Raw genomic sequence first — 25,391 nt, 5'->3', positions numbered from 1 at the left:
TAAATGCTGAGGAATACTAAGTTGTAATAGTGCTCAATATTACAAAAGACTAACAATAGATCTGAGACTCAAACCTAAGTATTGTGCTGCCAATCCAGTACAATTCCTACTGCTCCACATTGCCTTTCATTTTGCTAGTTCTTGTAAGGGTTATGGAAGGAGAGTATGCTGTCTCAGTCTCTGAGGCTTTAATTCAAGTCATTGGGCTAAGGACTGTACATGAAACATTGAAAAATATTAAACATTGAAACATGGAACGTTGAAAAAAAGGGTACTGCCCTTTAGGGACTTACTTTCCACAAAGGGAAGTACAACATAAAAACCCGTGAGTGTAGAGTGTGGTCAAAAAGGAGAAGAACTAGGCAAAATACCATGAGAAATCATGTGTATACATTCAACAACAACCCTTGTGAAGGGGCCAGCCATTCCCACCAAGTGTCAGCCAAGCTGGAACAGCCAAGCCCCCTGAGGAGAGATGGGAGGTACTTCAAACCACCATTACCATCTTGGGAACCATTTTTCCTCAGATTCTGCTGGAGGACCTATTGTGCGAAAGGCATTGTGCTTACAAAATAGTTATAGGGCACGTGTATATAGTACTCTTAGGTTTACAGAGTTTTCCTCACAACAATCTAAGAGATAATGGCTAATTCATATCTCATTGTCTACATTTTACATATGAAGAAACTGAAACTTATTCAGGGAGTTTAAGTGATACATCCAGGTTACTTATGTCCTAAGTGTGGCTTCAGTTCATGTCTTCTGACTCTTAGAACAGTGTTCTTTAGATGCCAGTAACTGATAAGTTATCCAGCTCTTGCCTTCACTGTTTCCTCCCACTCACACCAATAGAAAGTTGCAACTATTTCATTTTTGTTCTTTTAATTCCAGTGCCTACACTGATCTGACCCACACTGGGGTCTGCTGAATTGAATGGAATATAGTCAGATTGATTTTCTAATTACTTTCTCCTCACCCTCAATATGACATGTTCATTCCCAACTTTGCACCTTTGCTCATGATATTTTCTCATAACATTACCTACCTCTTGCTATTCCTCCTTCTCTTCTCATCTAAATCCTAGCCACCTTTTGAGGGTTATCTCAAATCTCATATCTACTATGAATTCTTTCCCAATTACTGTAGTGAAAATTGTATGGGACTCAAAATAAGGAACCCTACTTTCATATCCTGACTCTGATACTAACTCTGTGACCCTGGGTAAGTCAATTAACTTCTCTCAGACTCAATTTCCTCATTTGCAAAAGACATACTTCATTTTATTGGCTTCACTTTATCAAAGATACTGTGGGGTTTTTTTTTTTTGTTTTTTTGTTTTTTTTACAAATTGAAAGTTTGTGGCAACCCTGCATGAAGTAAGCCTATTAAGCACCATGTTTCTGACAGCATGTGCTCACATCATGTCTCTGTGTTGTGTTTGGGTAATTCTTGCAGTATTTCAAACTTTTTCATTATTATTAGATCTGTTATGGTGATCTATGATCAGTGACTTTTGCTATTATTGTAATTGTTTTGGGGTGCCATGAACTGTGCCCATATGAAACTGAACTTAAAACAATAAATTTTGTGTGTGTTCTGATTCCTCCACTGACCAGCTGTTCTTTTTCTCTCTCTATTAATCCTCTGGCCTCCCTATTTCCTGAGACACAACGATATTGAAATCCGACCCATTAATAATCTCACAATGGCCTCTAAGTGTTCAAGTGAAAGGAAGAGTCAATCAATGGGGCAAACTTCATTGTTGTCTTAGTTTAAGAAATTGCCACAGTGACCCCAACCTTCAGCAACCACCATCCTGATCAGTCAGCAGCCATCAACATTGAGGCAAAAAGATCACGACTCACTGAAGGTTCAGATGATGGTTAGCATTTTTTTTTTTTAGCAATAAGGTATTTTTAAAAATTAAGATATGTACATTTTAAAAGATATAATACTATTGCACATTTGATAGACTACAGTATAGTATAAACATAATTTTTATATGCACTTGGAAACCCAAAATTGTAGCATGTTTTATTGCATTATTTGCTCTATTGTGGTAGTCTGGAACTGAATCTGAAATATCTTGAAGTATGTCTGTACATGGTAAAGTGGACAGAGCTCTGGTTCAAGTAAGAGGACCTGGATTTGAATTTCTACCTAGAGCACCTTGGGAAAGTCAATCAATCTTTCTAGATCTCAGTTTTATCATCTGTAAAATGGGATGGGACTTAATGGTCTTTCAGGTCCTTTAGAGATGTGTTCCTATAATCCTGCAACTTATATAACCGCTTCTGGCTCTAAACTGATGATCCTGAATAGAAATGACCTATGTCACAGGCTTGTTTTGAGCAAAGCACTTTATAAACTTTAGAGTACTATAAAAATGTGAGGTATTGTTGCTAACGCTGATCATATTGTTCTCTGAATTCCTATAGTACTTATAATATGTACCACATAATTTATCTTTAATTCCTCCCTCATTAATTAATAGAATAATAGAATTTTAGAGTTGGAAAAAAACATAAACACTTTAGAAACTCCAGAGAGAGATGATGGCAGCTACAGGAAAGGAAAACTATGTGAACTAGGAAGGAGCACTGATTACCAATATCAGCAAGGAGGATAGGATTATATAAAGCCAGAACCTGGAAAAGAAATGAATTACTGAAAATGAGACAAATTGTGATAATTTTTTAGCTAAAAAAATCTTGTTAAACCCAAGTCCTCAAGCCCTTCTGCATAGGATCTTTCTTTGCACCAGTAGGTAAGATCTGACTATTGGCTTTTGCTTACTTGCATAGGAGAAGGGACCTGGTAATAGCCACAAAACTGGAGCCACAGCTGTCAAGGCAAAAGGGGGCCCTCATCTAGACCTCTATTTGGTGACAGGTTAAAAACAAGGAGTCCAAGAATTCTGGATGAAAGATGGAAGATGGGCATGTAGCATGTAACCCATCTTCCCCATTATGTGGCTCTTGGATCTCTTGATCTCTTGACTATTTTGAAATAATCATTTGAGCAGCTCATGTACCAAGCCCACAACCATCAATTCCCTAATTAACAGATGATATAACAGAGAAATAATTCCCAAACCAAAAGTATCTAATTAAAACATGAAAAACTCAAGTAAAAGAGAAGGGAAATTAAATAGTAAACCCATATTTAGCATCTATACATGAACAGGTGCAATGTTCTGCATATCCAGAAGTTATAGTCTACTTCTCCTTCAATAGCTTTGATTCCTTTGTATAATGGAGAGGAATATAATGGCCCCAGTGGTAAAAGCTTTGGATGTGATGCCATTTGCTTCCTGGAGTTCTTTGCAGGAGCATCTTGGGACAGTCTGGAAAAGGGATGAAATATCTTACTTCATCTCTGGAGTCATCAGGGTGCACTAGGTTCATTTAAAATTGCCCCACTTCCAGGTCTCTTTTCTTCTTTTTCCTTGTTCGTGTCACCTACATGACTCCAGCAGTCATGTTTTTTAATCTTCCTCCTTGAATGGCATTCCCCACTAGAGTCCTCACCCTGTGACAGTGCCAGGCTTGCTAGCTCAGGTGATATAGGGAATAAAATCCTGTGGTCATCTACACTACAAAAGGCCTCAAGATACAAAGAACAGTGTTGCTCCCATTTTTCATTATGTTTAGCAATGGGTAGTCCTTGATTATGTTTGAACAAGGGAGGGATGGTAATGAGAGTACCATTTTAGAAAGATTATTTTGGAATTAGTGTGTAGGAAAAAATTAAGGGGAAGGATGCAAGGAGTTCAGTTAAGACACTGTTGCAGGGGCAGCTAAGTGGTGCAGCGAATAGAGCACTGGCCCTGAAGTCAGGAGTTCAAATCCAGCCTCAGACCTTTACTAGCTATGTAACCCTGGGCAAGTTACTTTGCTCTGATTGCCTCCAAAAATGCAAACCAACCAACCACTACTGTAGTTAATCAAGGTGTGAAATGAAAAGGGCCTAAATTGGAGCAGTAGCAGTAGGAAAGGACAGTGAACGTGATTGTGAAAGAAGGTTGTGTAAAACTTGGTGATTCATAATAGAAGAGGAAAAGGGAAGAGTCAAAGATGACAGAGATTTTGAATCTGGTTCAAAAGTAGAATGATGGTACCTTGGAGAGATATAGAAAAATGAAGAACTCATTTTGGGTAGGAGGAAGATGATGTGCACAGTTTGGGAATTACTTTTATTTTATAATTTCCCTAATCTACCGTCTCATTTTCACACCACTCTATCCTATATGCATTTCTCACTCTGCCTGTGAGTAATACTAATTCTCTCCCCTTACTTTCATTTTCTATCTCAAATCTACTGTTTCTCTTCTGTATTACTCTAATTATCATGGATACCTCACTCTTTTATTCCTTGTGGTATGGGGGAAAGAATGCTGTTTGGAGTGAAAACACCTGGGTTTGGTTCTGGGATATCATACTTCTTCTTCTTTTTTTTTTTTTTGCAGGGCAATGGGGGTTAAGTGACTTGCCCAGGGTCACACAGCTAGTAAGTGTCAAGTGTCTGAGGCCGGATTTGAACTCAGGAACTCCTGAATCCAGGGCCGGTGCTTTATCTACTGCGCCACCTAGCCGCCCCTGGGATATCATACTTCATAGCTGTGTGACTGTATGTTAGCCACATCATCTCTCTGTACCTCAATTTCCCCATCTTTAAATTGAAGGCAGCCCTTACACTCAAAGGATCATGAAGAAAATGTTTTCTAAACTTTTGAGTTCCATGCAAAGTGAACAATTATTATCTATTATTTCAGACTCACTCCAGTCTTGCTTCTTAAGACATATCTTTTCCACTTGTGACATATTATTCTATTCAATTTCAAAAACATTTGACTCTACATATATACATACATACATACATACATACACACAAACACACACATATATATACAAATATATATGTTTCCATATGTGTACGCATACATGTTTTCTACCCTGGTATAACATAAGCTCCTTGAGGGTAGGAATTATCTCCTCCTTTGTATTTATATCTCCAATACCATGGACAGTCTTTGGTATATAATAGTTATTTAACAAATGTTATTAAGTTTCTTAATATGCTGATTAATTTAGTTTATTAATTGATACTTTTTAATAAATTATGATTAATTCATCTAGATACTTTATGTAGTACTTCTCTATCTCTATGTGTTCTCTGTACCTCTATATTCTCTGTCTCTCTCCATCTCTGTCTTTCTCTCCCCCTCTTCTCTCTTTTCTCCATTTCATCTCCTCTTTAAGACAGACTGGCAAGTAGACCAAAGGCCACAGCTCTGGCTTTTTTAAAAAATTGAGACAGATATGGTGGCTTTTGATGGAGGCTGCAATGAAGACTACAATAATAATGGCTGAGAAATCCTTGAGTACCAGAAAGTTATATCTTGGTATGATATAATCTACCACCATCCTTCTTGAATGAATGTGCATATGATATTTTCAGAGTTTAGTATTAAAAAGGATATCCCCCTTATCCATAGAAGCTATTTTGGCAAGTTTTCATATTTGTATTAATTTTAAATTTTTATAAATGAGAAAAGTCAGCATAATGTAGTGGAATGGACACTGAACTTAGGGTCTGAGGACCTGAGTTCTGTTACTTACTAGTTGTGTGCCCTTTGACAAATTACGACCTTTCTGAGACTATTTCTTCTTTTGTATAATGGGAATAATTATAAACTTCTTTATCTCACAGAATTATGGTGAAAAGTGCTTTGTGTATATGCAGTTGTATACTTTATTTTTAGTGTTTGGTATGTATTTGTTAGAGTTCTTCCTCTTGGTTTGTTTTTTTAATGGTCTTTTTTAGACCATATCTTCCTATTTTGCTTAGGCAGGAAGTGCAGAGTGCAGCAATTACTCACAGGCTCAGATCCCACTCTGATTGGCATAGGAGTTTTGACTTTCCCATTTTCAAAACTGGACTGATTTACCTCAAGGCACTCCACTCCCGGGGCTCATCGTATTAATGCTAAACTTAGTGCTGATAGCCAATTGGCCTAACCCTACTACAACTCAGAACTTCAGAGCTGAAGAGATTGACTAGCCTCAGCCTCCCCAGAATGGGGATTATAGGCATTCACAACCACATTCAACATTCCTTCTGTTTTTCAAATATCAGAATGCGTTTGATGTCTTTATTGTGCATTTGTGCACATGCATGCATGCATGCGCGTGCATGTGTGTGCATGTGTGTGTGTGTGTGTGTGTGTGTGTGTGTGTAAGGGTAAGGAGTTAGGTCTAGAAAAATGTTTTATGTAAAGTTTATTGTAGGTCTTTTGATGCCTCTCCATTTTCATTGTGAATCTTTCCTATTATGATACCTGCCAGAAGCCTGCCCCAGGATAACTGGAGTAGGAATCCCAGAAAAAAGGGAGTGTCTGCAGTTCTGTCACTGAGCTAGTAGAGCTTTCCAGGTGGCTGACAGTGGCTGAGTCCAGAAGCAGTCTAATGGAGTTCCAACTAGGGACAATCATACAAGTATGTTGTTTTGACCCAAAACCAAGTCAAGAACTTGTGTAGAATGCAGATCAAGAAATCAGTGCTCAGACTTCACTCTGGATCAGACTACTTAGAATGCACTGAAAGCATATAGATTCCTTTCCTGAGATGTCCTTGGTATTCTGGAATAACTTCACATTCAACAATGTTAGAAGGCAGCAACAGTAACTAAGGACACAAAATAGGACCAAACATAGTCTAGATATTCCCTCCAAATTAAAATAGAGCCTGGGCCTAACACAAAGTTCAAAGTCAAGAAGTAAGACCAAAAGACTGGGCAAAGAATAGTGCTTTAAAGAGCTATTATGTCACAAGGGCACTCAGGACTTAAACTCAGAAGAGAATGACTGTAAAACATTTACAAGTAAAACCTCAAAGAAAAACAAAAGTTAGGTACTCTATTAGAATTCTTTGAAGCTATGAGCCAAGAATTTTAAAAAGACTGAAAAATGATTTATAAATGAAATTAATGTCCTGATCAGGACTTGGTTTGGTGCGTTTTCTTCCTTTATCTTGACTAGTTTCCTAGAATAATTTTTTAGTAGTTAAAGCTATCCAAAAGTAGACAGGACTCTTTCAGAAGAGAGCAAGTTTCCCATGCTATGGGAAAAATTGAAAAAGGAGAAAAAGGAGAAAAATTGGAAAAGAAATGAGAGGTATGGAAGAAAACATGAGAAAGAGGATTGGCATAAGTGGTGCAAAATCTTGCCTAATAAGTAAACTTGAAATAAATAAATCTAATGACTTAATGAAACAACAAGAAATATTAAAATGGCCAAAAGATTTTAAAAAATGAAAGAAAGTATGAGTTATCACATATGAAAAATAACTCACCTGGAAAACAGATAAAAAAAAGATAATTTAGGAATCACTGTAATTGCTAAGTGTGATGGCATGTATGCTTCTCTATAATACTGGGCAGATTGAGGATGGTGAATCACTTGAGCTCAGGAGTTCTGAGAGTAAGGCTAATGACAGTTGGGTACATCTTTACTAACTTCAGGACCAATAGGGTGCTGAAGAGACCACCCCCCAGAAGGGGAGATTTAGGGGAAACCATCAGGCTACCTGAGGAGGGCCAAACCAGCTGTCATTTCAGCCTAGGTAAGCTAAGATGACTCAGTCTAAAAAAAAATAATCATTGTGCTAACAGAAAGTCTTATATTTCAACAAAGCACAAAAGAAAATTATCTAGATTTCTTAGATCCAGAAGGAATATAAAGAATCTATTGGTTACCTCTTTAAAGAAAAAAACAGTATAATTCTACAGGGGGAAAATGGATCTTTAATGAAATAGGAGACTTCCAAAAATTCCTGATGAAAAGACAACAGCCCATTCAGAAACTTTGAAATACAAACTTAGGAGTCAAGAGACATTAAAAAAGTAAGCATGAGGAAGAAATAAGGGGCTAAATGAGAATGAACTATTTCCATTCTGATATGTGGAGAAAATGACACATGTGTTCCCTCATAACCCTGTCATCATCAAGGGTCACAGAAGGAGTCTAATAAGATAGGGGGCTTGGAAACTGTTTCATTATGTTTTTTTACCTTAAAAGAGAAAATAAAGGAGCAGGGGCAAGGAATATGCTAGGTAAGTAAGAAGAGAGGAAGGGTCGGGGGAAACTATCTCACATAATTGGTGTATGCAAATAAAAGATTATAGAAACAAGGAGAAAGATCAGTCAATGCTTTACCTCACTTTCTTCTGACCTAATGGAAGGAGGGAAGGATATACAAATACAAATACAAATACACATGAAGTTAGGTGAAGAAATTTATTCCTTAACAGAGAAATAAGAGGGAAAGAGGCAAATAGGGAATAAAAGGGAACATGGATTAAGGCAGAGACAAATCCTAAGTAAAATAAAATCTAATCAGGGATGGTGGGTCATTAAAATTTATAAGGAAAGAATGAAAGGATAAAAATCTGTGAATGGTCTCTGGTAGGTAGAAAGAGAAGAAGGCCCAAGGGAGTAGATACAGATTGCATCAAACCTAAAACACTGGTACTGAACATTCCTCTATGTCACCATATTTTTCTTTTGTATAAAGGGGGCAAAAGATTGATCATAAAAATGACAAATCATGATACCAAAGGCATTGTGATGACACATGCTACCTACCTCCTGAAAGAGAGGTAATGGACTCAGTATGTAGATTGAACATATATATTTGGATGTGGTCAATGTGGAAATATATTTTGCTTTTCTATGTTTGTTAAAAGTTTTGTTTTTCTTTCCTTTTAACTGGGGATGGTGGGAAAGAGAGAAGGTTAATGTTTTCAATTGAAAAAATACAATTAAGATATTAAAAAGAGATTATAAGGTGAATGCATCTAAGATCACAAGAAAAAGCATTAACTAAGAAAAAATCTTTGCAAGAAGTTTCTCTGATAAAACTTTTATTTCTAAGATACTTAAAGAATTGATTTAAATTTATAAGCTAGTCCCCATAATTCTGGTGACCAATGATGAAAAATACTATTTACCTTCTGGCAAAGAGGTGATGTACTCAAAAGGCATTTTTTTACACAAACAATATGGGAATATGTTATGCTTAACTATGCATATTTCTTAACAGAGGTTTTTCTTTTTTCCAGTGGTGTGTGTGTATGCAGGTGAGGTTAGGATAGAAAGTAAATGCTTGTTAATTGAAAAAAAGAAAAAAAAAGAAATTTCTCCTTAGAGTTCTTCCAAATTCTCCCTATGACTTCTAATCATTAGTCCTAATTCTTTCCAATAGGTCTATTCAATTAAAGAGAAAATACCCTAACAAGAGGTTGAATGGGTTCAGAATTTTTCTAGCATTTTAAAAAGATGTTTTCTGATGGTTGTAATGGTATTACATTGGGCCAATTAGGGCATTGTCAGATGCCTGATAATAACTTGTTCACACATGAGACATAAGGAAATTAGAAGTTCAGTGAGACTCTTTTAGCAAATATATAACAATTAACTAATAGATATAGGCAGTTTGCCATAGCAGTTAACAGTTGGAGTTATCATGGGAAGCCAAACAGAATCTAGGATTTCATATTTAAGAGATATTGAAATGAGGGAGCTATTTCATTGACTTGTAGAGGATTGTGCCATGTTTGTGTTTCTTCCAGAGATGGATTAATTATTATGTGTGAACTAAATATAAATAGGTTTTCCTGCTATGAAAGAAGGAAAATGGGTTAAAAGAATCCTTTTGTTTATAAAACATTATTTGTTAAACCCTTTGGTTTATTAGGGGGCATTCCTAGGAAAGATGGAAGAAATTATTCAAAGGGGAAATGATGAAGAAGATTCTGAGCAGTAGAAAGGAATTCAAACAAGTGTCAAGAGTTTGGAGGGTGAAAGAATATGATACAGGCAAAAAGACAATAACAGCTCACATTTAAATGGGACTTTAAGGCTTGAAAAGCACTTTTCTCACAATAACCCTATACAATAGATAGTGTAAACATTTACCCATCTCACAACTGAGGAAAACTAAGGATTAGAAAGGTTAAGTACCTGGGCAAGTCACTTAACCCTCATTACCCTAAAAAAAAAAAAGAAAAAGAAAAAGAAAAAGAAAGAAAGAAAGAAGGAAAGAAAGAAAGGTTAAGTAACTTGCCTAGGGCACTAATAGGAGTTGGTGCTGGGATTCAAAACACAATCTTCTTTCTCACATTGAGACCAATGTTGGTTATATTGTACCCCAAGATGTTTGCTATGGTATATATAGAACTGTACTTTCTGTGGGGGGAGGCACCTTCCTGAGTTTTTCAGAATGTTAAAGATGTACAGATGCTAAGTGGTACATAAAAATCTGTTCCTGGTTCAAAGAAGACACCACTTATCCTAGTATTTAGTGGCACAGGGGCATAGAGGCAGCTGGATATTAATGAGAAATGGCAAATTGGGAAGCATATTGTTTCTCCAGCGTATGTATCTGGTATATGCCCAGGACTTCCTCAGGCTTGCTAAACCTGAAAACTACTACCCAATTCTTGGGATAAACTGAGAATGAAAAATACCACTAAAAAAACTAGGGGGAAAAAATCTCCCAAGGGTTATGAAATTCTGGAGAGGGAATTGAAGGTCTTGGGGACACAGGTGGTATTTACATTATTACCTTCACTCAAAAACAGTTTGTGTTGGAATGGAAAAGAGTATGATAAGAGGACTGAATGATGGACTGAAGACATAATTGTAGATTTAAATCTGGAATAATAATATTTCTATAATAGCATTTCTATAACCCTATAAGGCTCAAAAGGGGCTTTACCAAACTTACCTTATTTTAACCTCATAACCACCCTGTGAGGCAGGTGTTATTATTAACCTCATTTTATAGATAGGAAAGCTTGTGCAAACTGAGGATAAGTGCCTTGACTAGGGTCACATAGCTAGTGTTGGAGGCTGGATTTGAAATCAAGTTTTCTGGGCTAGAGGGTCAATGTTCTAACAACTATACCATTTAACTGCTTCTTCATGGGAAGGGACCTTTGATGTCATCTAGACCAACCTTTTCATTTTATAGGTGAAGTAATGAAGACTAAGAAAGGTTTAGTGACTTGCCCAGGGTTAGGTAGCCACTAAACATCAGAGAGACAGGATTTTAACACAGGTTTCCTGACTCTAAATTAGTGCTCCTTCTATTGTATCCCATGCTTCTTTCCTTTCAAAACTAGGAATGTGGCCAATTCTAGGATAGAGATAATGGTGCAAGGGGAAATATTTAAAAGTACCTGAGTCTTTAAAAATGAAAATAGTTTTTTTCATCTGTGAGAAACAGGTGCAGACTACCTCCTCAAAATAAGTTCTTTCAGAGGCATCTTTGGTATTACAAAAGCCTTTACTGCATTCTCATGAAAATGGGGTACCCATAGTAAAGGCGATCAGTGAGTGCCAAATGCTGAAAGCAAGCATTGGGTATTTATCCTTCACCCTGCCATAATCAGTCCCTCCTGAGCCACAATAGATTGCTAAGCCACAGGTTCACAATCTTCCCACAATCCTCCTTGATATGTTACCCCTCCCATACACATATACCTTCATGTCATCCATGATCAAAAATGGGGTGGAGATTTTAGACAGGGGAGAAGTTAATATTAATAAGTCTATTAAGCAAGTGCAGTAGAGACTAGGGTTAATCTTTTACCTACTTTTTCTAGGATACCAGCAAGAGCCAGCTCAAACTGGTTTCTGTCGCTAGCCCTGAAAAACTTACATTTCCTTCTTGAGTTGATGTAATTCACTAGATAATATTGTTTGCTGTTCTCTATAGAAGCATGCTTCCAGCGGCAGCTAGATGGCGCAGTGGATAGAGCACCGACCCTGGAGTCAGGAGTACCTGAGTTCAAATCCGGCCTCAGACACTTAACACTTACTAGCTGTGTGACCCTAGGCAAGTCACTTAACCCCAATTGCCTCACAAAAAAAAAAAAAAAAGAAGCATGCTTCCCTTGAGAAAATTTCCCCATGTATCAAGCTATTCTGAGAAGATTCCACCATGTATCAAACCATAGCCATTTTTCACATCATCTTTCTTTTTTGGGGGAAGACAAAAGTTTATCCTTATTTTTTCCCTGGACCATGGTTTAAGGTAATGAGCTTTTGGTCAGAGATATATTATATCTAATGAGATTTAAGAAGAATTTATTTGGGTTTAGCCACCTACTGGATTGCCAAAGTTAACAAAGTCTTTTTGGTAGTTGGCCCTGGAGGAATGTTCTTGTTGATCATCTGGCCCAGGGGTGGTACCCTGCTGTTGGGTTGCTATGGTAACCAGTGACTCTGCTAGCAGGCCCTAGAAGGGTAATTTTGTTGCTGAGTCCCTGGGGTTGGTTTGTCCTGGAAATAGTCTCTTTTCTAGGAGGTCACAGGGGTGGGAATCTGCTGTTGACCTGGGTGGAGTTTCACTACAGTTCAGCAGTAGGGTTCTAAGTGGAGCCTCACTGGTGATTTGCCCTAGGCTTAGAGGCCTGTTACAGGCCCCTGCTGCAAACTCAGAAGCTGCTACTGCTATTCCTGAACCTCACTTCCCTCTCACCCACATAAGACAGACCTTTCCTGCTGGGCTGGTAGGCTCTTTCCCTGCTCCTAGGATGGTTCAGAGGCAGTTTTATATCAGTATATCCTTTCAGGGAAAAAATTGGACATTTAATGAAATAGATGACTTTTATGATTAAAAGGCCAGAGTTGAATAAAAAATTTGAATTCCAAATACAAGGTTCAAGAGAAACATTAAAAGGTAAAAAAGAAATAAGAAAGAAACATTGTAAGAATTTAAATAAGGTTAAACTGTTTCTAGTTCTATATGATAAGATAATATTTATAAGTCTCAATAACTATTATAAGAGCAATTATTAGAACAATTAGGAGTATATGTAATGAGGATGTGGTCATAAAGAAATATTGAAGGGATGATAATTTTTGTAAGTCTTAAAAATTGTACTATAAGAATAATTAGAATATATGTAGACAGAGAGTGTAATCATAAGGTGACACTCCAGAAAACAAAATAAAGGAGTAAAAAGAAATTGAATGGAAGAAGAAGGAGGGAAAAAACTGAATGGAGTGAACACACACACAAAGAGGCATAAAAGAACTAACATAATGGGGGAAGATGGGGGACATGGGTAAAGATTAAACCTTACTCTCATCAAAGTTGGCTCAAAGAGGGAATAACAAACAGTGACACTCAGTTGGATATGGAAATCTATCTTATCCTATAAGGAAGTTCAAAAAAAGGGGACAGTGATAATAGAAGGGGGAGGGGAAACTGGTACAAGGATAGTGGGGAAGGTAGTGACCATAAGTAAAACATTTGTGGGAAGGGTGAGGGGTCAAAGTGAGAGGGATAAACAGGTGAAAAATAGCATGGAGAGAAATAAACAGTCATCATAACTACAAATGTGAATGGGATTAACCCACCCACTAAACGGAAGCAGTTACCAGAATGGATTAAAAACCCAAATCCTACAATATGTTGTTTACAAGAAACACATTTAAGGTAGAGAGATACACACAGGGTACATGTTAAAGGCTGGAACAAAGTCTATTATGCTTCAGCTGAAGCAAAGAAAGCAGGGGTAGCAATTATGATTTCAGACAAAGCAAAAGCAAAAATAGATCTAGTTAGAAGAGAACAAAGGAAACTATATCTTGCTGAAAGGTACCATAGACAATGAAGTCATATCAATATTTAACATAAATGCACCAAATGGTATACCATCTAAATTTCTGAAGAAGTTGAATGAGTTACAGGAGGAAATAGATAATAAAACTATCCTAGTGTGGGACCTTAACATTCCCCTCTCAGAATCAGATAAGTCTAACCAAAGAACAAACAAGAAAGAAGTTAAGGAAGTAAATAAAATTCTTGAAAAATTAGATATGATAGATCTCTGGAGAAAATTGAATGGGAATAGAAAGGAATATACCTTCATCTCAGTAGTACATGGGACATACATGAAAACTAACCATGTATTAGGGCACAAAACCTTACAACCATATGCAGAAAATCAGAAATTATAAATACATCCTTTTAAGATCATAATGCAATAAAAATTACATTCAATAATGGACAATTGAAAGTGAGATTAAAAATCAATTGGAGGGGCAGCTAGATGGCGCAGTGGATAGAGCACTGGCCCTGGAGTCAGGAGGTCCTGAGTTCAAATCTGACCTCAGACACTTAACACTTACTAGCTGTGTGACCCTGGGCAAGTCACTTAACCCCAATTGCCTCACAAAAAAACCCCAAAACCAATTGGAAATTAAATAATCTGATCCTAAAAAACCAAATGGGTCAAAGAACAAATCATAGAAACAATGATTTCATTAAAGAAAATGACAATGATGAGACAATGTATCAAAACTTATGGGATGCAGTCAAAATTCTTAGGGGAAAATTTATATCTGTAACCACTTACATCAATAAAACAGAGAAAAAGCAGATCAATGATCTGGGCATGCAACTAAAAAAAACAGAAAATGAACAAATTAAAAATCCCCAATTAAACACCAAAATCAAAGGAGAGATTAATAAAATTGAATGTAAGAAAACCATTGAATTAATAAATAAAACTAGAAGTTGGTTTTATGAAAAAAAATCAATAAAATAGATAAACATTTGGTTAATTTGATCAAAAACAGAAAAGAAGAAAACCAAATTACTAGTATCAAAAATGAAAGGGGTGAACTCACCACTAATGAAGAGAATATTAAGATAATTATTAGGAGTTATTTTGCCCATTTATATTTTAGTAAATTTGACAATCTAAATAAAATGGATGAATTTCTACAAAAATATAAATTACCCATATTAGCAGAAGAAGAAATAAAATATTTAAATAACTCAGTTTTAGAAAAAGAAGTTTAACAAGTCATCAATGAACTTTCCAAGAAAAAATTCCCAGGACCAGATGGATTCACAAGTGAATTCCATCAAACATTTAAAAAACAATTAATCCCAATGCTATATAAATTATATGGAAAAATAAGTGAAGAAGGAGTCCTTCCAAACTCCTTTTTTGAGACAAATATGGTGCTGATAACCAAACCAGGAAAAGCCCAAACAGAGAAAGCAAATTATAGACCAATTTCACTGATGAATATTGACGCAAAAATTCAAAATAAAATACTAGCAAATAGATTACAGAAATATATCACAAAGATCATACACTATAACCAGGTGGGATTTATTCCAAGAATGCAGGAGTGCTTCAATATTAGGAAAACTCTTAGCCATAACTGACTATATCAATAACAAAAGCATTAAAAATCATATGGTTATCTCGATAGATGCAGAAAAGGCCTTTGACAAAATACACCTATTCCTATTAAAACCACTAGAAAGCATAGGAATAAAAGGAACTTACCTTAAAATAGTACTTAAAATAAGTACTATTTATGTAAAACCATAAGCAATTATTATATGTAATGGGGATAACCTAAAAGCCTTTCCAATACAATCAGGGGTAAAGCAAGTTATCACCTCTATTATTTAATATTGTATTAGAAATGTTAGCTATAGCAATAAGAGAAGAAAAAAATTAAAGGAATTAGAATAAGTAATGAGGAAACAAAACTATCACTCTTTATGGATGACATGATGTTATACTTGGAAAATCCTCAAGAATCAACTAGAGAGCTACTTGAAATTGTTAGCAGCTTTGGCAGAGTTGTAGGATATGGAGTAGCTCCACATAAATCATCAGTATTTATATATATATATATTACCAATAAAGTCCAGCAACAACAGATAGAGAAATTCCATTTAAAATAACTGTGGCCAATATAAAATACTTGGGAGTCTATCTCCCAAGACAGCAACTATATGATCATAACCACAAAACACTTTTCACAAAAATAAAGTCAAATCTAAACAATTGGAAAGATATTAATTGCTCATGGGTAGTCAGAGCCAGTATAATAAAAAATGACAATCCTACCTCGGTTGACTTATTTAATAGTGCTATACCGATTAAACTATCAAAAATATTTTATAGAACTAGAGAAAATAATAACAAAATTCATCTGGAAAAACAAAAGGATATCTTGGGAAACAATGAAAAAAATGCAAAAGAAGGTGGTCTAGCAGTACCAGATTTCAAACTGTACTATAAAGTGGTAATTATCAAAACAATCTGGTATTGGTTAAGAAATAGAGAGGTAGAGATCAGTGGAATAGAACAGACAGAAACTACACTATAGTTAATGACTATAGTAATCTAGTATATGATAAATTCAAAGATCCAAGCTTTTGAAGCAAAAACTCATTATTTAACAAAATCTGCTGGGAAAACTGGAAAACAGCATAGCAGCAACTAGATATAGAACATCATCTCACACCATACACAAAAATAAGATCAAAATGGGTACATGATTTATACACAAAGGATGATACCGTAAGAAAATTAAGGGAGTATGGAATTGTTTATCTGTCAGATTTATGGACAGGGGAAGAATTTAAGACCAAAGAAGATACAGAGAATGAAATTAAATGTAAAATGGATCATTTTGATTATATAAAATTAAAAAAAAAACTTTTGCAAAAATAAAACTAATGTAACCAAGATTACAAAGGAAGTAGAAAACTGGGAAAGAATTTTTGAAACAAATATCTCTGATAAAGGCCTCATTTCTAAAATATATAGAGAACTGCATCAAATTTATAAAAAATACAAATCATTCCCCAATTGATAAATGGTCAAAGGATTTGAACAGGCAGTTTTCAGGCAAAGAAATCAAAGCCATCAATAATCCTATGAAAAAATGTTCTAGATCATTATTGATCAGAGAAATGCAAATTAAAACAACTCTAAGGTATCACCTTACACCTATCAGAGTGGCAAATATAACAAAAACCGGAAAAGATTGGATGTTGGAGGGGATGTGGGAAAGCTGGGACACTAATCCACTGTTGGTGGAATTGTGAAAAGATCCAATCATTCTGGAGAGCAATTTGGAATTTTGTCCAAAGGACTATAGAATTGTGCATACCCTTTGATCTAGCAATACCACTACTAGGTTTTATCCCAAAGATATCCAAATAAAAAGAAAAAGACCTATTTGTACAGAAATATTTATAGCAGTTCTTTTTGTGGTGGCTAAAAAATTGGAAATCAAAGGAATGCCTATCAATTGAGGAATGGCTAAACAAATTGTGGTATATGATGGTGATGGAATATTATTGTGCAATAAGAAATGACAAACAGGATAACTTCAGAAAAGCTTGGAAAGACATATATGAAATGATGTATTGAGAAGTGAGCAGAACTAAAAGAACACTGTGCACAGAAAGAGCAATATTGTTTGATGAAGAACTGTGAATGTCTTGACTATTCTCAGTAATACAATGGTCTAAGGCAATCCCAAAGGACTATTGATGAAACATACTATCCACCTCCTGAGAGTCAGGGGAATTTTCTTTTTTTGGAATGATAGTCCTGACCTCTGGAATTATCTCTGTCTTTTAGATTAGGTAGTAGCCATGCCCAATTGACTTGACTGCTATAGAATTTTAAGCCCTCTTACTTCTTTTGTGTGTTGGTTCTGATATCTAGTTGGCCAGTTTAAACTTTAATAGTCTGTCCTGATATGTCTATCCTCTCTTAATTAGGCCCCATGTCATGAACATCAGAGGAGGTGAGAAAGGGGAGTGAAAATATGGATAAAAGCAGAGGAAAGGAATCAAAGAGAACAGTCTTATAGAGGAAATGAACTATCTTTTTTTGTTCAAAATGGACATTCTAATAAATGAGGCTATTAGTGGAAAGGATCTGTCCAAAATCATGTGCTATATTATCCTGAGAACACTTCTCTAGGGGGTAGCTTTGTCATATGCCTATAGTCTCCCAAAATTAGAATTATTATTGTTGCTTCTCATTCATTCTTGAAGAGGCCCTTGACATTGGGGAGGTGATATCATGATTTGCAGTGAATTGGATTAAAGTGAGGAAGGGCTGTGCAAAGTCTGCAGTCTCACTTTCTCCTCCAGAGCCATATGGGTTTAGTGGCAAGATATATATCAGGACAACTGGAGATGGCCCAGAATACAATGGGAGACCTTGTCATATTAAGCTAAGGCCTCAGTTTGCCTAAGGCATTGCTCAGACATTCAGTGATTAAGAAAGGAGGCAAGGAAAGGCCTCTTTTTACCTAGTCAAAAAAAAAATAGATAAAAGGTGGAGGGAAGGGAAGACCCTCAGGATTTCTGACTGAAAGAGATACAGTTGCTATTTAGGCCCACCCTGAGCCATTGAGAGGCCAAACAATAGCAAAATGAGGCCTGGACTGGGACTTATTGTTGGCCAATCAATGAAGGCAAAAGTGGGTGTCTCCTTAGAAGACATCTTGCAGGTAAACCCCCCCCCAAAATCTTGTGAGACTTTTGCAGATTAGTCAGAGTAGGCAATAGCCATCAGAAAACAGGCAAAGGATCAATTGTCCTCTTGGGAATTCATAGTTTTCACCACCCAAAGGGTACACAGAAACATTAATCTCTGACCATTCTGAGGAACAATTTACACAGCTTAGTACTCAGGGGTCCTGAATATCAAATTTTCAGCACAATCTTGAAGCATAAGAAAGGTAGTTTTTCTATAAATGGCCTTTGATGTGTCTTCCTCTCTGCTGTTAACTGTAGGCTGATAGGGTTTCAAGGCTGGTAGTGCCCTTCTTATTAGAGAGGAAAATGGTCTGATAAGCTCTAGGATTCCTTCCTTTTCTAACTTTTTATGGTTTGTTACACACAATTTGACTGCTCCCCACTCCCAGAGGTGTTTGCATTTTAACAGAGAAGCCCATATTCTATGGAATTTTTAAACCAAAGGACCAGTCTGACGTAGGAGGCAAAAAAGGGGTTAACAGAAAAACCTAAGACCTGAGCTCTAATTTAGATCTGGGCTCTAAGAGGGATTCAGACCCCAGTTAATGGATAACATAAGACTTGAGTCTTCATTAATGCAAGTCAGGGCCTAGGTTCTTCTTACCCACATTAATCAGCACTCATAACAAGAACATAAAGCGGCAGGACATAGAGACCTTAACTATAACAATGATACATGGGCAGGGTATAGAAGTTCTAACTGATAAATGAGAATATTTTGAAACTAGGCATGGGAATGAAAAGGTGACATATGCAGAGAAGGCCAAATTTGTCCCCAGGTTCACCTTATGAATGTAAATCCCGAAAATACACCTCCACAGAAAAAGGTACCTGCCTTAGGGTTGGTTCAAGCCCCCAGGAACTCTAAATTAGGATAAGCCCTCTCCTGTACCTTCCTGAGGAAGAGATTATTATAATATGACTGATAATCAATTTATCCATACTATAAATATAACTGTCTTTTCTTTCCCTGTTTGAAAGACAACTCCATGATGCTATCCCTGTGGTCACTCACAGTATTGCAATAAAACTTGGGAAACTGAGTCACTGAATCTTGTAATTCTTTTGAGACAACTCATGATCAATCTGTTCACCCTAATTCCATCCCACATCAAGTCGTAGTAGCATCATAAGAGGGTGCTTCTCTTTTGTTCCTCAAATGGCATCTCACAGACACCCACCTATGCTGTGAAAAGAGGCAAATGAGCTCTTAGAAATCCTATAGCCCTGAGATGGATCCTCCATCCTCCATGTTCTGAAGAAGCTTCACACAGATGAGTCATATTTCATTGATCATGTCTGACCCCTCCTTACCTTCTTCATAATGACTAGCATATAGTGCTCAATAATTCAATGATACTTTAATGTTCTGGGATCTCATCAATGTGTATACTCCTCCCTCCACCAGATGTACTGTGATTTTTGTCCATATCCTTCCATAAATCCTCTATAGATGCCTAGGCCCATCATGCGGAAGATCTTCTAGGACTTTTAATATTTCATGTATACTAGTATATATGCATACTACATATATATACTACATGTATCCTATACTATTCAGGCTATTTGTAGAGACAGTCTTATCTCACCATATGATTGACCTATCTCCTTTTATAGTCATACAATATTCTTCTGTATCATCGATGGTATCTTTTATTCTAATTCCTGTACAAAAGTCATCATAGATCACATGCTTCAGCCTACTTATACCTCCAATGAATTCCCATCCTCTTTGTGTCACTGACAAATTCTTGGGAGATCATGGCTCTTGTTCAGAGACATAAGCATCAATAAGTCAATATTTATTAAGCATTATGTACCAGGCACTGTGCTAAGCTAAGCACTGGGGATACAAAAAGAGGCAGAACTTTCTGCCCTTCAGGAGCTCACAGTGTAATAATGGGCCATCACTAGAAGAATATTGTACTGGTATTAAAAAGATGAGTTTCAGCAGCAGATAGCAACTTGAAATTGTTATGCAGTTACCCACATGTAGTAAGTATATTTCACTCTTCTCATTCAATTGTGTGTTCAGTCATTTTCAGTTGTGTCTGAATCTTTGTGACCCCATCTGGGGTTTTCTTGGAAAAGATACTGGAATGATTTGCCATTTCCTTCTCCAGCTCATTTTACAGATGAGGAAACTGAGGCAAACAGGGTTAAGTGACTTGCTCAGGGACACACAGATAGTAAGTATCTGAGGGCAAATTTGAACTTAGGAAGATGATTCTTCCTGACTCCAGGCCCAGCATTCTACCCACTAGTTACCTCATTCAATTGTAGTCCTAGTTTATTGCCCATCTGCACGAAGTGCCTTCGTGAGCTCTAGGTACTGATATACTAATCCAATAGGGCTGTCCATCCAACTACAACATTGGCTCATTTTTTCCCCTGTGTGTGTAAATTTCTTTTAAATGTCTATGATATCTCACTGAGAAGGCCCTGTGATATTATTGGCACCATGTCATCTACAAATAAGAATGTTTGGAGAAACTTAAAATATATTGAGTACTTCTAGTTCAACCTTTTTGTTTTAAAGATTAACGAACTGGAGCACATAGAATTATGTTGACCAAGGTCAGTAAATATCTTGAGTTGTAACTCAAACACAGATTGTCCATCCAGGGCTTTCCGTCCTACATTTAGAGTTTTATGCCTCTAAGATATTTTTTAAGCTTTTGTAATTCAAATGTGGCCAACCAGGAATGTATCTATAAAGCATTTTGAACAATTATTTGTGTGGCAGTAAGTGCTTCCAATAATGTTGTTTAGCCAGAGTTTTGCTTTGATGTCACAAAGCAAAGTAGACTTAATTTTCAGATAAAAAAAACTGTGACGATTTAATTGAGTACTTATGGCATGTAAAACATTGGCTAGATGTTATGCAGAATACAAAGAAATCTAAGGCATCCATCATGTCTGCCTTCAAGCAGCCTGTGCTGGAGAGACAAAACATAAATATACAAAAAAATAAAACAACATTACAAGATGATAGCTTGGATCACTGATGCCACTGGTAGGATAAGATTAAGTGCCAACATATTTGGAATCAGAGGTCCTAGGTTCAAATTTTGACTAGGTGACTTCTGTGTTACCTAGGGCAAGTACAGTAACTTCTTTGGGCCTCAATTTCCTCACCTGTCAAGTGAGCTGATGTGACCTTTAAGGTCCCTCTAAGTTTGACGATCCTATTAAATGAACAGCATACTAGAGTGGCCCAGTGTTTTGAAAGGTAGATTTAGAATCGGAGGGCCTGGGATTGGGTTTGATTGTTTTATTGCTTACTACTTTGCATGACCTTGGACAAGCCACTTCAACTTTCCTAGGCCTCAGTTTCCCCATATGTAAGACGAGAGGTTTGGACCAAGTTGACTTTTAAGGTCCTTTCTAACTTAAAGTCTTTCTTTCTTAAAGGGGAGAACAGTGTAGACATGGATAGTCTAAGGAGACTTCATAGAGGAGAAGAAACCAGATTTGGGCCTTAAAGGATGGAGACAAACCTGGAAAAGACATGCATTGACCCATGAATGATGCAGAAACGAATTGTAATTATTTCAAAGGAAGGGGAAAAGGTCCTGGTGGGCTCTAGTTTATGAGGGAAGTTGTTTATTAAACAAATTCTGGCAGGATTTACTGGAACAATGCTGACCTCAGCAGGTTATTATGGGCATCTGTCTGTGCATGGGTTCCTAGAGTACTTACGGGAGATTAGCAAAAGATTTCTGGTAGCAGCAACGGCTCTCATAGAAGTGGCAGGTAGATTGCCCTTCGGGACAAATACAGCAGCACTTGAAGAGTGGGTCGTTGGCGCAGGAGCAGCAGCACCAGTGGCAATTGGGAGCGTCTGAACAGGTACAGTGACAACATTGGCATCCCCCATCCTCCTCATATGGGCAGGGGCAACAGGTGCAGTTCCTTTCTGTAGTGAGAAGAAACCTCATACACAGGCACATGCATGACCTGGGTAAGATGCTCTCCCACGGACAGCATGGAGATAAGAGACAGATTGACTCTTCCGTGGACCCTGCATGTTGCTGCCTGTTGATCCCTTCCAGGATGGCAAGGTCTATTTGACAGCACTCTCAATCTCTTAAAAAGACCAGCAGCTTGGTTTCCTCAAGTCATGACCTACTGTTACAACTAGGATGCTGAGGGACAAGACTGGCATTTACATAGGTAAGACTGAGTTCACTGCTTATGTCATAATCCCTCTCTCCCCTCTTTAATTCACCACACTGCAGGGTGAGCAGGGGCTGCAGATGCCTGTAGCTATATTCTCCACAGAAGGTCAGCTCTAGGCAATGGGACTGCAGTGAATAAATACTTGGGGATCTTTTGTTCTCACCACAGAGCATGTGAGCTGACAAAGCTGGGTTTTGGTCTGTTTGATTCCTGTTCAAGATTAGGTCTGCACTTCAGGTAAAATATCTCCAGACGTCACACAGGGCTACCTGGACTATGAATGTTCATGGGTAAGTCATTTCAGTTCCATGGGACTCAGTTTCTTCATCTGTAAAATGAGGAGGTTGGACTAGAACCCTTTTTATGTCATGAACCCCTTTGGTAATTTAGTGAAACCAATGAACCCCATCTTAGAATCATGTTTTTAAACTCATAAAACAAAATGAATAGGGTTATAAAATGATATATTGGAATATTTGTCAAAATATTAAATGTTCCAAGTTCATGGACCTCCTCAAATTAATCTGTGGACACTTGGGGCAAGTCTATAGACCCTAGGTTAAGAATCTCTTCACTATAATGGCATCTCTTGAGGGCAGATAGGTGGTGCAGTGCATAAAGCACTGGCCCTGGATCCAGGAGGACCTGAGTTCAAATGTAACCTCAGACAGACACTTGGCACGTACTAGCTGTGTCACCCTGGACAAGTCACTTAACTCTCATCACCCTGCAAAACATAAAACAAACAAAATAAACAAAAAGAAAACAAAAAGAATGGCATCTCTAAATCTAAGATATATGAATTGAAAATATAAGGAACCTCTACTTGTTCTTTTTTTAATAGAAATATAGCTTTATTAGACTATTGAACCAAAACTTCCAACAGAAAGGATCAGGTGGGGAAACCTCAGTATCAGAAACATGAACCTGGAGGGAATGGCCTGGTAGGTGCTTCAGGCCATCTCAAAAAGATCTAACAAGGGGGGCAGCTAGGTGGCGCAGTAGATAAAGCACCGGCCCTGGATTCAGGAGTACCTGAGTTCAAATCTGACCTCAGACACTTGACACTTACTAGCTGTGTGACCCTGGGCAGTCACTTAACCCCCATGGCCCCGCAAAAAAAAAAAAAAAAAAAAAGATCTAGCAAGCAGAGTTACCCATAAGGCTTTGCAAAAGGCAACTAGAACTGCAAACCCAAGAATGATTTTTTTTTTAGCTGCAGGGTAGACAGGTCCACAGAATCAGTCTCAGCCACATGGAAATCCAACCATCACCTTCACAAAAGCTCTCCAGAGTGTTTCCATGTTTGGTAAAATTGATATTTTTGTTTGTTTTTAGGCCAAGCAATGAGGGTTAAGTGAGTTACTTACACAGTCACACAGCTAGTAAGTGTCAAGTGTCTGAGGCTAGATTTGAAGCCATGTAGCTTCCCTGGGTAAAACTGATATTGATAAGAATGTTGGTGTTGCTCCATGCAGAACTTCTGGTCCTGATGAACATCAGCCAACTCATGGGTTTTATATGTGATGTGTGAATGTAATCAATTGATAAACAAAAGGTGCATTTATAGATTTTCCTCTTAGAATCAGTTCTTTTAAATAATAATGGAGTAAAACATACTCTAAATAAAACTTTTCAGGATTCAGGTTAATATCTTGGTTTCCTCTCCTTGGATATAGGAAATTTCCTAGAGTGGAGAAGTCTAAATGGGAAACCAATTGCTCTATCCCTTACCTTGAGACTCATCTGCTTGCAATGTAGGGTTGTATGGGATGCCTATTAGAGCTTCACTTCATCAATTCAATTGCGGCAGAGTTCTGTTGTCTCCTGAACAAGCACTAGCTGCTTCTCTTTCAGCTAACAGAGTGAAGGAGACTTCTCTGCTTGCCCCCACTGGCCAGCTGAAGAGAGGCAGGTTTAGAATTGACTTAATCTCGAACTTTTATATACTCATAGTATGGGCTCCATTGAGAGTGGGTTCCTCCCCATTGGAGTGCTTTGTCTGGCAGTTCTCCAGCAAAGAGAACTAGGTGATTGTGGGGACCGATTTTTAATTGGGGAGTGTTAGCTAAGCGGCTCACCCAATATTGGGGCAAGGAAGGAGACTGTCAGCCTCCCTCAAAACAGAACAGGATTTATTTTAACAAGAACAAGCTTAAAGAAAAACATAAACAGGATCAGTAGGATCAAAGGAAAGGAAATAAAATGGGAAAAGGGAAATTATACAACCTGTAAAGATACCATCGCCCAGGAATCAGCTGAGAATATGCAGCAGAACTCCTGTCCTTGCAGCGTCCAGCTAGAATGCCCAATTCTCCTCCCCCAATCCTAGAAAAACCCCACACAGCCCCAGCCAATGGGATGGCCACTCTGACAGTCACATAACTGCCCTCCCTAGGCTTCCAATCATTATAATTTTGCCAGGCCCATGTAGGCGTCATCTCTGACGTGAGGTGCCAGCGCCATGGCAATGGCTACAACCAGAGGACAGAGCACATGAAGTTTGCAGAGCCCCAGGCCAGTGTGCTCTGAGGCATTAAAAACCTCAAATAACAATTAATTCTTTACATGGTGAAGTGGATAGAGTGCTGCTGTTGTTGTTTGCCCTTCATTCTCCAAGAGGACCATGACATTGGGGGTGATGTCATGACTTCCAGTGAATTGGATTTAATTGGGGTTAAGTGACTTGTGCAGGATCATACAACTAGTAAGTGACTGAGGTGAAATTTGAACTTAGGTCCTTCCAACTTCAGGGTTAGTGCTCTAGCCACTGTTCCACCTAGATGCCTCTGGTAGAGTTCTAGGCCTGGTAGTCAGGAA

The 25,391-nt window shown here is 37.5% G+C and overlaps 1 protein-coding gene across 1 annotated transcript in view; it reads right to left on the bottom strand.

Moving 5' to 3' along the window:
- TRIM42 (tripartite motif containing 42) overlaps positions 1-22,744 on the bottom strand; it is a 61,432-nt gene extending 38,688 nt beyond the window's left edge. The window contains 3 exon segments of the mRNA XM_043993522.1: positions 10,540-10,573; positions 22,120-22,437; positions 22,522-22,744. Of these exon segments, the coding sequence (XP_043849457.1) occupies positions 10,540-10,573; positions 22,120-22,437; positions 22,522-22,744 (575 nt within the window).
- Between the last annotated feature and the right edge of the window lie 2,647 nt (positions 22,745-25,391).

The sequence above is a fragment of the Dromiciops gliroides genome, chromosome 3 (assembly GCF_019393635.1).
Source record: "Dromiciops gliroides isolate mDroGli1 chromosome 3, mDroGli1.pri, whole genome shotgun sequence".
Taxonomy (NCBI): Eukaryota; Metazoa; Chordata; class Mammalia; order Microbiotheria; family Microbiotheriidae; genus Dromiciops; species Dromiciops gliroides.
Note: the sequence above shows the minus strand (reverse complement) of the source record. Positions and strands in the feature narration are given on the sequence as shown.